Consider the following 14726-nt stretch of genomic DNA (forward strand, 5'->3'; position numbering starts at 1 on the left):
ACACAAAATTATTAATATAAAAGAATAGAAATTAATAAAAATAATTTAGCAAATGTCAGAGCAACAGCGTGATGTATTCAAAAATTTAATTTTGTCACATATTTATTGATTTTGCTCATTTTCTATTACCCTCTTATATTCACACATTTTTTTTTTTAAGAAATGCAGACACAAAAAAAATATTCAACAAAAGAAATTCGTACTTTAATTGTATAAAATATGCTTGAAACACATTGAAATAAAACATTTATTTTAACAATAAAATATACCCTAAAAGTTGAGATAGAACGTTTAATTTAAGGACATTTCCGTCATATGCCGATTATATAATTTGAGGACAGTCGATCGTACATAATTTGAGGTACGTTGATCGCATAATGTGAGGATAGTATCCAATCAAAGCCTTTGTTCAAAAAATCTTAAAGTATAAATAAAATTTTATATTGCATTATCAAGTAATGTAGTCTTCATAAAACCAATAAAACGGAAATATCCCAAATTATGCGTTGTACATATAGATATGTATATTGTATATATAGGTATATAGAGTATTTATTGGAGACATTTTTTGAGCGTGCGTATACTTTGAGGACATTTTGATACTTTTGTCCAACATGTACTTTAAAGACTGCAATTTTCACGGACTTGAAATTCTTGTGATTATTTTTTTTTTTTATTATTATTTGTCACTGGTACTAAAGCATATAAAGCAGTCTTTCACAACTTATTTCTCGCCAGATTTGTCTATCTCGTTTCTCAATGCTCTTTTCGCTAGATTCGCTTTATTTGCTGGAATATGGATCTACCAATGTTTTAAGTACTATAGGTACATATAGATATTTGGTGAAAATTATAAGCATAGACTATATGGGCACATATATATCCAACAATTTTTTTTAATTTATATTTTTACACAAATTATCAGTATCAAAAAATAAAAGTTAAAAAAATTAAAATTAATAAAAATTATTCCTAGCAATAATCAGAACGACATCAGATTGCATGTTGTATTCAAAGGATTATTTTTATTATATATTTATTAATTCAGCCCCATTTCTTTTACTTTCTTATTCTTTTAAGAAACATAGACTAAAAAACAGATTTAAAAAATACGTTCAACAAAAGAAATTAGTACTTAATATATTATATTTATAAAATATGCTTAAAAAACATTGGAAAACAATTATTTTGAGGAAAAAATATAATATTCTAAAAAGCAAAACGGTTGAGGCAAAACGTTTAATTTGAGGACAGTCTCCAAATAATACCTTTGTTCAAAAAATCTCAAAGTATACGATGATTATAAAATTGCCAATATTTTTTTTGTTATTGCTCTATAAACAAAATTTCAAATTGCCTGTTGTTTGTAAAGTGATGTAGTCCCCATAAAACTAATAAAAAGAAGATGTCCCAAAACATGCGTTGTACATATATATATATATATATACACATATATTGAATAAATAGTTATCTTTATTTTGTATTTTATGTGATAATGACTGAAATAATGAGAGTATATATAATTTTAGTTACATAAAATATAAAATAAAGATAACTATATTCAATATGTATATGTATGTATTAAATAATTAATTAACTTATTTATTTATTTTGTATTAATTACGTAAAAATAAAAATAGGGAAAACATATAACATATTTTTCCAATTAGATATATAATATTATACATAAATTTTTCAAATCAAATATTTTATCATATCTAATTTATATCTATTAGACACATTATTTCGTCTCGTATGTACATCATACAGCCATACAACAGAATTTCAATTGCGAGAAAAAAGGTTAAATGACCTTATAAATTATCCGATAAAACATAAACAGACTACACAAATTACGAACTAAAAAAAATACGTATTTCTCAAAATCTGCCAGTTCACGAATAAATCGTCTTTAGCTCTCTTTTTTCTAAACTGTCAGCTGACGTTAGATCGTCTCTAATAATATTTCTCAAAATCTGCCAATTCACGAATAAATCGTCTTTAGCTTTCTTTTTTCTAAACTGTCAGCTGACGTTAGACTGCCTCTGACAATATTTATTAAAAATTATTAGCTGACGTTAGATTGCCTCTGACAATGTTTCTTAAAATCTGCCAGTTCACGAATAAATCGTCTTTAGCTCTCTTTTTTCTAAACTGTCAGCTGACGTTAGATCACCTCTGACTATATTTATTAAAAATTGTTAGCTGACGTTAGATCGTCTCTGGCTTTTGTAATTCTAAATTGCCAATCCACGAGAAAACCGCCTCTGGCTTGTCTTATTCTATATTGCCAGTCCACGGGAAAACCGCCTCTGGCTTGTCATATTCTATATTGCCAGTCCACGGGAAAACCGCCTCTGGCTTGTCATATTCTATATTGCCAGTCCACGGGAAAACCGCCTCTGGCTTGTCTTATTCTATATTGCCAGTCCACGAGAAAACCGCCTCTGGCTTGTCTTATTCTTTATTGTAAGATATTTTTATTACGTCATATAGTTTTATATATATAATGTATATTATATGCTATATTATCTATATTTATATCAAAATATCTTTTTAAAATGACATTATTTTGTATACTCTTTTTATAATAAATGGATATGATATATGCCATATTTTTTATTTCTAAAGCATGAAATATAAAGATATTTTTAATTTCTTGTGCCTATCATTTGTAAAAAAATCTTGATAAAAGAAACAACATTAATTTTGCGACTTGCAATAATCTGTTTCAATATATGCTTCTTTTAAATGCTTACAATTTGTCTTATTTTACGTGACTAACTGGGTATTTAAAATACGTATCAAAATCGAAAATGTATTTCTATTACAGTAGAAAACAAACATTCTTGTCTTACAACACAGAGAAATGGCAAAATATAATATTGTCTAAAGTACAGTCCAATAAAAACTGTTAAAATTGAACATTTTATAAAACCATTGTGATTTATGAAAAATCAGAACTATTATTTTAAAAATATAGACATATTTCGACTGTGTGTTTTAAACTGCACTACACATTAAAAAATCAGAGAATAATTTTATTTTTGCAAAGTTGTGCATAATGTCAGTGGAAAAGTGATTTATTTGTTATTGCATATACATAATATTTTACCATTTTTCTATGGTGTAAGACTACAATGTTTTTTTTTTTTACTGAATTAGAAATTAATTTTATATTTTGATGCGTATTTTAGATACCAAGGTAAACGCATAAAATAAGGCTAATTGTAAGTATTTAAAAGAAGTATATATTGAAACAGATTATTGCAAGTCAAAAAATTAATGTTTTTTTTTTATGAAGATTTTTTTACAAATGATACATACAAGAAACTAAAAATATCTTTATATTTCATGCTTTATAAATAAGTTATATGACATATACATTTATTATAAAAATATATAGAATATATAAAATGATATTAACTTTTTACATAGATACTTTGATGTGAATATATATAATATGGAGCATATAATATACATAATATGTACACATAAAGCAGATAAATAAAAGTATTTTACAGAAATTAGAATATGAATGTATGTAACTAAATAATGTAAATGTTTGCAAAAATGTTGCAAAATTTATGTATAATAGATACACTTTTTTTATCCTTCAGAGTGCTTTCAACCCATTTTCTTCAGCCGGGTTTCCTAGCACATAACACACACACACGACTAACACACACATAACTAACACACATAACTAACCTTAAAGATTCTGATGTATATGACAGATAGCACTAAGAACTGTATAGCGCCTCTATGCCAAAATCCGGGAACTAATCTGCTGCTCTTTTTAACCTTATTATCGTCTATATTGCTCGCATCCTTTGCATAATTGTAATTCGCGACGCATTTTAAAATTACATTTCTGAACTCAATTTGAAAGGTTTCCTGTTAATCTTTGATATACTCTTTTTCGGCCAGCACACTCGTTTTGCATGTACAAACTGTATAATTTTTATAAAAAGTAAATATTTATAAGCATCGACAGCTTGTCGGTAAAATTTCCAAATTTTTTTTCTTTTTTTCGTTTTAAAACTAGTGCTTGCCGATGTATTAGAGTATGTACTTTAACCACATAAAAGGATTTGAAATTCTATTGAAGCAATAAAAAATGCCGTGTTAATTACAAAATTGAAACTCGATCGGTAAGAAAGTGTAAATTCAGCATCCTCTTAAAGCACATTACGGACAGAGAGCATATAACATTACATATATATTTCTCCTAAAGAATAGTTTATTTGATAAAAAAATGTTTAATTGAAAAATATTTTCAGATTAAGTCGCTTTTTTTTTAAATCAGAACTAAAAAATATAGATTTAAAAAATTAAAAATTTGATAAGAATCGTTTTTATTCAAAAGATTGTTTACAAGAAAAATTTATATGTTCTTTCCAATAATAAAAAATAAATATGATTAAAAGTTTCATTATGAACTAATCCTCAAGTAATTTCATATTTTAAGACTCTTGGTTTATTAAAGCCATTTTGTAAAAATTTGTTCGAAATTGAGCAATGCACACAATTTCGTTATTTATTTGATTACTTTTAAAGTTTAATTTGCATATATTTTTATTGCTTATACAAAATATAAAATTTCAATATTGATATTCGACGTAAATAGATGACAATCATTACGATAATTTTTAGGCATAATTATACAACAAAGAACTAAAAATAAAATATGAGATATTAATTCAATTGTAAAAATCTATTTTTTTGCTAAAATTAAAAAAAAAAATTAGTACAATTATCCGGAGAGCTATTGATTCCTACTAGAGTTAACTCTTTAATTTTAAGATGGCAGCATGTATCGGGTAAATAGGGATAGATGTTGATTCAAACTATATTTTGCAACACAAGACTCAAAATTCTAAAAATTTTCTATCGAAAAGCACAGAATGACAGAGCATAAAAAGCAATGTGAAGAAATCTAATCAATTATTGATTTTAATTTTAAACCGAATTGAGCATTATCAAAGAATAATGAAAGACAAATGCGATACAGAGATATGAAAGAAGCCTCCAAATAGCTTCAGCTATTTTAGTAGAGTACACCGAAAGATTTTTCTCAATTTCGGTGTTATATTTAAAATTATTATTTCTTAGTTTTTTATTTATTGCAATTTATTTAGCCAAAAATGGATAAAATTGAATAGATAAAATTGAAAAGAGATATATATATATTTATCTCTGCTCGTTTTTTTATTATAAATTATTAGACTAAAATGATCACACAAAAACAATTATTCTAATAATCTCTATTAAAGCTACATAGAATAAATGCGAACTTACCTCTAAACGTTGTAAAAGTAGGTCCAAAATAACGAGAATTTTGTTACTTAATAAAATAGTCTCTGTGCTCGTAGGATTTCCATCAATATCCGCTTTGTAAACTCGACATAGCGATATGATAGCCCTAAAATGTTAAGTATAAATAGAAAATATCTTATAATACTAATTAAAAACTTTTATTAGTACCAAATTACAATATACTTACTTATTTCATAAATTATTCGACACATTTTGTGTATTTAAGCCTAGATTCAACAAGTTTGTTAAGGTGTCAAATCCATTCAAACTTTTGAAAGCATCTTGATCAAATGGACACTGAAACAGAATAGACAGAATGTAATTATGTGAAATAATGAAAAAAGATAGCGATTTCTTCATTATGGGACTTACCGATTTAGAGAAAGCTCGAACAATTTCACCTAAACAGCGCTCCAAGGCAGCAAGTGCCACAGTCGTCCACGCAGACTTGGAATGATTATTATATAATTTATCTAACTCTTTTAAATTGCGTCTAAACTTGACTTTATTGGCTGACTCGGTAGATAAATTCTGATTAGATTCATTTTTGTGTTTATCTTCCCATTCTTGACCGCGTAAACTCATGCGCTGTTTTATTTTTCTACATCGGCGTTTCAGTGCCTTTTGCTTTTCTTTCGCAACTTTGTTGTTGTTCGCGTTATTATTATTAACTACGGTGATTGGAACATCCCGTATCTGCGCAATATTAAATCGTTGAAGTTCATCTCGCGATGGCTCGCGATTATCATGCGCATTTCGTACTGCTTCAAGATGCGGCTTTCCTTTCAAATGGCTCAAAAGATGCACTTCGTTAGATATCTGTAAGAAAATAATGCAAATAATATAATATCTCGTAAAAAAGAGAAAAATAGCGTTGCTTAACCAAAAAACTTAAAATCGTGTCGCATAGGGAACATTGTTTTTGAGCGGGATAAGATTTAAGAGTAGGTGGTACTTCTTCCGATCTTAAAATTGAAGATTTTAACCGCGCGCTGTCGAATGTGTTCAATATTCTCCACATGCCGTCTAGCGGATTCTTGTTGCTTTTGCGCTATTTTCTTCTGTAGTTCTTCTTGATTAGCCAGTTGAGCTGCATGAAGTGCCGATAAGCGTTCCTCGCGATTTCGTGCTTTTTCCCTTGCTAATTCCTATAAAGTAAAAATTGATGGATTTAGAAACTTCATCTATTAAATTGAGAATTTTATTAATATATAAATGACGATAAATAATTTTTACCTGTCGTTCTTTTTCTCTTTCGAGCTGCATTTTGCCAATCCTTTCCTCGCGTTCTCGTCGCGCTTGTTTCATTTTTTGTATCCGTAATTGTCGTTCTGCTTCCAAAGCTCTTCGACATTCTTCGGCTGCGGCTTCTTTGGCAGCTTTTTCTTCTTGTCGACGTTGACGTTCTTCTTGAATGCCCTGCAACCTTTCTTCTTGTTCCTGACACAATGCCATAAAGTCATGTCTCTTATTTTGCACTTCAAGGTATATATTCTAAAGTTAAAAAATTACAAAGTATATTTAAATCTTAAAAAATTTTAATAACATATTAATTGTTAAACATTGATCAGAAGTTAAAAATTACTATTACTATTACTATTTTATTACTATTACTATTACTATTTTTATAACATTAAGTTATAAATAAATATTTTTATGAGCTCATAAGGTTTATGATGTTCTTTGTCCTTATAATTAATTATAATGAAAATAATTTTTACAAATGCAACGTGCTTTTTGCAGACATAACCCAACTTTTTCTTTACATACAGCAATATAAAATAAATTATATATAGTATATCTTTGAAATATGTAAAAATTATTATTTTTTCAAATATTTATTGATAAATTTAATAATAAAAATATTTATTTATAAATAAATAATAAGTAATTACCTTTAATTCATGGCAGGGCACGTTCTCGAGAAGTCGGAAGAGAAAGAGACTGTTGCTGCGTTGCAGCCATGTAGCGTTCCGGATTCCGGAATTCCCAGGTTCTGAGAGAGCGCTTATCGTATGTGGTGCTAAAAATTATCATATTTAAACAAAAATTAATAAAGTGAATCATTTAAATACCATTTTTTTTAAATATAGATATAATTGCAAGTAAAAGTAATCAATAATATTAACTGCTATCGAATTAATTCTTGTTTATTTATTTATTTATTTATTTGTGACGGTTATCTCACGTAATTAGAAATAGTAATCAAAATTATTTCAGAAATGTGGAAATAAAAATTTGTAAAGAAATACTAAAATATGTATGTATATATAAATATTATTCCGAAATTTTATATAAAAGTATAAAAAAATATTAATATATATTTTTAATTATTATTAATATGTATTAACCATTGAAAATTTTTTAATATTTATTAAAATATTTCAGATTTAAAAAATGTAAACATGAAACATTTTATCATTATGCAAAATTGATTATGGAGATTATGCGCTTGAGCTTTATAATATATAATAATGACGAAAATAATAAACGTACAATTTATAATACATAACTGTTAATTCTTGCAATCAGTTTGTGATAATCATGAGTTGTAAGAAATTTCATTAAAATATAAGACCTGCTCCTGCCACCTATTGGCTAGACACTAAATATAAGTGCCAGAGATGTGGCAACACTGTAATACGAGCTGAGCTCGTACGTAAAGAATTGCTCCGAAAGAGATCTCCGCGAACTCTCGAACAAGTAACATTTTATAATTGTAATCGTGCTCCGAATAAAGGCTGAGTGGACTTAGAAACTTTTCTATAGTTTGTTACCCGGTGCCTTACCGCTTCCTATCCTGACACCGAGCGGTTAAGAACAATTAGAATCTTACAGCTTCAAATTTCAGAAGTGGGATTCACCCATTTCCTTCGGTCGCTTCGCGATTAAAACGCAACGTGGTCGCGTGCCGGACATTTTTAAGAAAAGCACGCGAGCATTCGGTCAATTTTAACAAGTGTTAATAAATCGGTCGAGACACGAAACCGTGATTTCGGAGCGTGAGTCAAATAAGTGTATAGTGTACATCTTTGTCGCTACCCCGTATTAGACATTCGTTTTCGTCCTTATCGAGATGGATCGGGCATCCCTCAAAAACATGTCTCCGGAGGAGCTCCGACAACAAGTAACTAGATACCGGCTCACTCCGAACGCTGAAACACGAGAAGCCTACACCGAGGCACTCGTCCAGCATTTTGAGCGGTTTCGCGCGGCTCTCGAGGAAGGGCCCGCGACAGATCCAGGCGCACAGCCGACCGAAATGCTGCCGTCGGCGACTCTCCGACCGGCTCGCATAGGATCGACCTCGGCGTCGGCCTCAGAGGCACAAGGAAGCACCCAGCCGCCCTGGGATGCTCTCACCCGGTGCCTCACCTCATTAACCTTACAGATGCAACGACAGGAGTCGTTGCTCGAGAGGGTGGTTCGTCAATTGAACCACTCTCCGGCAGGACCGGCTAATTTGGAATCAAGCACGGCACCGCCGAGCTCAGGATCGGGCGCGCTCTCACCACGACCTTCCTCCGTCGGCACAGCAAATTTGGGACACGCGGTGAGCATACTCGCCACTCAGATTCCAGAATTTGGAGGCGCCGTCACGGAAAATCCACAGGTGTGGCTCACACGAGTCGATCAGGTGGCAAGGGTGCACAACGTCCCTGACGATGTCAAATTACTGGCCGCGTCCAGTAAATTAACAAAAGTGGCACGAAAATGGTACGATCTGAGCACAGGCTCAATAATAGAGTCCTGGACTGCTTTCAGTCAAGCTCTTACAAGCCGATTTAAGAGAACAGCTCCGTACCATGTGACACTACAGCGCATAGAAGCGCGAAAATGGAACACAACTAAAGAAGCGTTCCAAGAATACGCGATGGACCGCATCGCATTAATGCACGGCATGCAACTGCCGATGCAAGAAAAAATACAATTACTCCTGTCCGGAATTAACAGTCCGGCCGTACGAGCAACAGCAGCAGCTATGGACGTCCACTCAATGGACGAGTTCCTTGACCGGATGGAGTGAGTGGTAGACGCCAACCCGGATCAAGAACGCAAAAGCGCTTCGACGAAGAATTTCAAGGCAGAGACGTCGAGCGGTGGCGAGAAAGCAGCAAATTCAGCTAAGCAGAAACCCTACTGCGTGTACTGCAAGAAACCCGGACATTTCCGCAAGGACTGCCTCAAAATAAAGAAACGGGAAACGCAGACATCAGCAACGCCGACTTCAGCCGTCGCCGCCGTACAGCAGGACACGGAGAACACCGTGGCCATGGTGCAACACCACTGTAAGCAAATAACTTTTGGGCATGACCCTATTATTATTAGTAAAATTAATAATGTAAAGTCCGATGTAACCGCGTTAATCGATACAGGGAGTCCGGTCTCCTTCGCGCGCGCTGACCTATTAAGCGGCGGTTACGGATTAAGAATACAGGAGGTCAATCAAGCTCCGGCTTTGACCGCAATTAATAATTCACTGATTAAAATCACCGGCGCGATTAATACTGAAATAGTGTTCGCGCAATACCCAGAAAGAACTTTAGACATTAGTTTACTTGTACTCAATTCGCGCAGTCTGGCGACTCAGATAATAATCGGCAGAGATTTTCTCAATAACCATTCACTTTTTGCGATTTATCGCCCGCCGCGGAGCAAAGCTCAGACCAGCGACGCGGACATTTCAAGCACGTTTCCGGAAGAACTCTTAAAAGTGCACGCGTGTTATGAGCCGCATCGTGCGGACGAATATCTCGAAGAATTAGCAAAAGAAATGGATCCCGTGGAGAGAATAAAATTGAAAAATCTGTTCGCAGAAATAGCCGAATTAAAGATCAGCCGCGTCGAAGATGACTACTGCGTGCGAGTCAATATTAGAGACACGTCGACTTACGCATACGCGCCGCGAAAGTTTGCGTATTCCGAACGCATACAATTAAGAAAAATTACGGACGACTTGATTGCGCGCGGAATAATCAAAACAAGCGTTTCGCCGTATTGCGCGCGAATAGTTCCGGTTAAAAAGAAAAACGGTGAATTGCGTCTGTGTGTAGACTTGCGTCCACTGAATGCACGGATCGCGAAACAGAAATACCCCTTTCCGGTCATTGAAGACTGCATCTCGCGACTCGGTGATAAATCAATTTTCACGTTATTAGACATGAAAGACGGCTTTCATCAAATATCAGTGCATCCGTCGGACACAAAGTATTTTTCGTTTGCCACGCCCGACGGGCAATTCGAATACACGAAGCTACCGTTTGGCTTTGCGGACTCACCGGCAGAATTCCAAAAAAGAATAGTACAAATTTTGCAACCGTTGATTAGAACAGACAAATTAATCGTTTATATCGATGATATACTCATCGCTACCGATACAGTAGACTCGAATTTGCAAGTTTTTAAACAAACACTGATAGAATTTAAAAAGTACGGTTTTGAATTAAATATTAAAAAATGTCAGTTCCTCAAACGGAAAATTGAATATCTCGGATATATAATTGCTCGCAATTCGATAACTATTTCGGATAGACACACCGAATCAATCTCTAATTTTCCGCAACCGAAAACCGTTCTGCAATTGCAACGATTTCTCGGATTAACGAATTATTTCTGGCGGTTTATAAAAAGTTATTCATTAATTGCCAAGCCTCTCTATAATCTACTAAAAAAAGATTCCAAATTCGTTTTCAGTCCGGAATGCCGGCAAGCGTACGACGCGCTTAAGCGATTCTTAACTTCTTATCCGATCCTCGCGATTTATAATCCTGCAAAAGAAACGCAGTTGCACACAGACGCAAGTGCACACGGCTTAGGAGCGATCCTCTTGCAAAAACAAGAGGAGGGCCAATGGTCACCGATAGCGTATTATAGCCAAACGACAAATCAGGCCGAGTCACGCTATCATAGTTTCGAACTCGAGATGTTAGCAATAGTTCGAGCGGTGGAGCGCTTCCATATTTATCTTTATGGAATAACGTTCACCATAGTTACTGATTGTAACGCGCTCGTATATGCAATAAGCAAGGCAAATTTGAATCCGCGAATCGCTCGCTGGACGCTCGCTTTGCAAAATTACTCGTTCAAAATAACTCATCGCCCGGGCAGCCGTATGGCACACGTCGATGCATTAAGTAGACAGACAATGTACGTCTCGACGCTACCGTTAGAAAGGATATTAGAATTCCAGCAATTGCAAGATCCTACGCTAAAACAGATCGCGTTAGATCTCGAATATAGAGATAATAAAAAATTCAAATTAATCGAAGGATTAGTTTATAGAAAAGGGGACGATCGCGACCGTTTCGCCGTCCCAGAATCTATGGTGAACGCCATTCTACAATAAAAACATATCACGATGAATTAGCGCACTGCGGTTATGAAAAAACCGTTCAAGGAATCCAACAAACGTATTGGTTTCCTACACTGCGAAAACGCGTGCGCGATTACATTTACAATTGCATTGTTTGCCTGAGTGCGGATGCGTCAACGCACCGACTCGAAGGCGAGCTCCAAATCGAGGAAGCACCTAATGAGCCCTTTTGTATTATACATGTAGACCATTTCGGTCCGTTACAAACGACGGCCGATGGATACAAACATGTTCTGATCACTATCGACGCGTTTACGCGATTTACGTTTTTTTTCCCGGTAAAATCTACCAGTACAAAAGAAGTTTGCATACATCTATCAACGCTATTTAACTTTTTCGGGATGCCGGAAGAGGTGGTAACTGACCGCGGATCGGCATTTACTTCGGCCAAATTTTCTAATTTTCTCGCGAAAAAAAAAATCAAATTACGCAAAGTTGCTGTCGCCTCTCCCTGGGCAAACGGAAAAGTCGAGCGCGTAAACAGATTCATTAAAAGCTCACTAGCAAAATTAGTAGAATCGCCAGACGAGTGGAAGGAAAAACTGCAAACGCTGCAGTACGTGATAAATAACACGTTTCATACGGCTCTCAGGTGCTCGCCCTCGAAGATCCTTTTTGGATTCGACCAGCGAGGTCACATAGACAAACAGCTCAGGAACGAGTTGGAAAAACAAGCTAACGATTCTCTTTCTTTTGATCAACAGCGAGACAATACTCGTGAAGTAGCGGTCAGGACGAACGAACGACTCAAAGAATATAATAAACTATATTACGATCGTCAACATAAAAAGCCAACGGTTTACACAGAAGGCCAATATGTTTTGATTAGAGACCTTCACCAGAAAGTCGGAATAAATAATAAACTAAAGTCAAATTACAAAGGCCCGTATGTGGTCAAGAAAATATTAAACAAAAACCGGTACGTTGTCACGGACATACCGGGCTTCAATATCACACAACGGCCATATAATTCTATTCTCTCGCCTGATAAAATGAAACCGTGGGTCAAACCACTAAACGATACTTCGTAGAAACGATCAAAAGGAAAAGAACTCAACTTACCGCGTTAAATATTATTAATTTAAGTTATTGAGTGAAAGAAAAGAACTCAACTTACTGCGTAGAATATTATTAATTTAAGCTACTGCATTAAATAAAAGAATTCAATTTACTGCGTTAAATACTATTACTTTAAGTTACTTATTATTACTTTTAAAAATTACTTGCGTTGCATACTATTGCATTTAAGAAAATTCTCTTGCGGCGAATAACTTTACGTTTAATAAAATACATGCGTTTAGATTAAGACCTACATTTATAAAACATAATTGTAATAAAACCAAAGACTGGCTTTATATCTACCGATTTACATTAAAATAAACAATTGTATTAAAATATTAAACGCTCGAGACGAACGTTTGTGCAGAATAGTCGAATTGTAAGAAATTTCATTAAAATATAAGACCTGCTCCTGCCACCTATTGGCTAGACACTAAATATAAGTGCCAGAGATGTGGCAACACTGTAATACGAGCTGAGCTCGTACGTAAAGAATTGCTCCGAAAGAGATCTCCGCGAACTCTCGAACAAGTAACATTTTATAATTGTAATCGTGCTCCGAATAAAGGCTGAGTGGACTTAGAAACTTTTCTATAGTTTGTTACCCGGTGCCTTACCGCTTTCTATCCTGACACCGAGCGGTTAAGAACAATTAGAATCTTACAGAGTTGACAATTTAACCTCAATATGTGAGGACACATTTTTCCTCATATGTACGTTAATTCGTGTTCATGATATGTATCATCCATTGAAATATATACCATACTGGAACGAGCACGCCTTTGTTCTCGACCGGTCAGATGGAGATAGCTGTTCGAACCCGGATCTCTCTATCTAACTAACAGTTTCGGTCACGTGTTCACAACTACTATTAGTCGAGAGTAGACGAGATAGAAAGAGAAATCCGGTACCGAGTCACTGCCTTGTCTGACCGTTTTGTCGAATGGAGGGGGTAGCCTGTGCTCGTTCCTGGTATATAGTTCAATGGTATCATCATAATATGAATACAAAATATACATAATTTTGAGGTAAAAATCTGAAAATCATGACGTGATGAAATCTGATCATCAGGCATTGCTATCTGGGTAGTTACTGCAGTAACTTTTGCTAATATGCAGTAGTTTAAAATAAATAATTAAAAGCTTTGCAGGTGTGTAATCTTTCATGTTGATAAATGTAAAATAGCAAGCATGGCTAAACGAGTAAGGCGAATGGCAAGAATATTAAAAATCTCGTGTTTGAAAACTGTGATTTTGTAACTTTTTTTCCTTTTTCGATATTTGTTTTAAGTAAATTATTAGATAATGTTTTTGGCTAAAAGAAATTATTTTATCTTTATTAAAAATATTCGCATATGTTAAATTAGCACTTTGTTGCAACATTGTAAAATAACTTTTTATTTTTCTATTGACAATAGCAGATCTGTATTATTTCTAAAATTGTTAGTTTAACATATGCGAATATTAATAATAAATAGAAAATATTATTTTTTGGGCAAAAAAATATTATCTAATGATTTACTATGTTAGAAACAAATGTGGAAAAAAGAAAAAAAAGTTGCACGAAGCAGGTCTCGAACAGGTGATTTCTAATATTCCAGCCACTTGCCTCAGAATTTCTTTTCTGAATCAGAAAGGCTCGCTTTTAACATGCAAGTAGCATGCATTTATCGTCTGTTGTGTCGGCTCGGTAGAAGGGAGCGTTCGCTCTCTTCCATTGGTTGAACGGCCGAGCTCACACGGATACGTGACGTAGCGCTTCTGTAAGGTTATGTGAGGCAGCGGAGCCGGGACCGCTGTGGGAAAGATCGCATCACTGGTTACAATTATCCGGTAAAAGATAATAATACGACTCTAAAGATATACTGTTCAAACAATTAAAATACAGATAATCCGCACGACGTGCGCGCACCATGATAGCACTGAGCGGGCATTTTGTTATCTGGGAAATTATAGGTAAATAATCTTATTACCAT

At 34.1% G+C, this 14726-nt stretch overlaps 1 protein-coding gene across 1 annotated transcript; it reads right to left on the reverse strand.

Annotated features, from left to right (window-relative positions):
* Positions 1-5505: 5505 nt before the first annotated feature.
* Positions 5506-6804, reverse strand: LOC136997787 (S phase cyclin A-associated protein in the endoplasmic reticulum-like). Its single transcript, XM_067349077.1, has 3 exons — positions 6556-6804; positions 5692-6467; positions 5506-5616 (listed from the first exon to the last, which is right to left on the reverse strand). The coding sequence occupies exons 1-2, from the start codon at positions 6772-6774 to the stop codon at positions 6258-6260; spliced, it is 429 nt and encodes a 142-aa protein (XP_067205178.1). The 5' UTR covers positions 6775-6804; the 3' UTR covers positions 5506-5616; positions 5692-6257.
* Between the last annotated feature and the right edge of the window lie 7922 nt (positions 6805-14726).

Source organism: Linepithema humile, chromosome 2 (assembly GCF_040581485.1).
Source record: "Linepithema humile isolate Giens D197 chromosome 2, Lhum_UNIL_v1.0, whole genome shotgun sequence".
Taxonomy (NCBI): Eukaryota; Metazoa; Arthropoda; class Insecta; order Hymenoptera; family Formicidae; genus Linepithema; species Linepithema humile.

What these genes read in the sequence shown, in the direction of transcription:
- LOC136997787 (XM_067349077.1), bottom strand. Translation starts at nt 6,774, where the DNA reads ATGGCATTGTGTCAGGAACAAGAAGAAAGGTTGCAGGGCATTCAAGAA. An exon ending in AAAGAGAAAAAGAACGACAG is followed by an intron (nt 6,468 to 6,555) that starts GTAAAAATTATT and finishes TTTACTTTATAG; the next exon opens with GAATTAGCAAGGGAAAAAGC.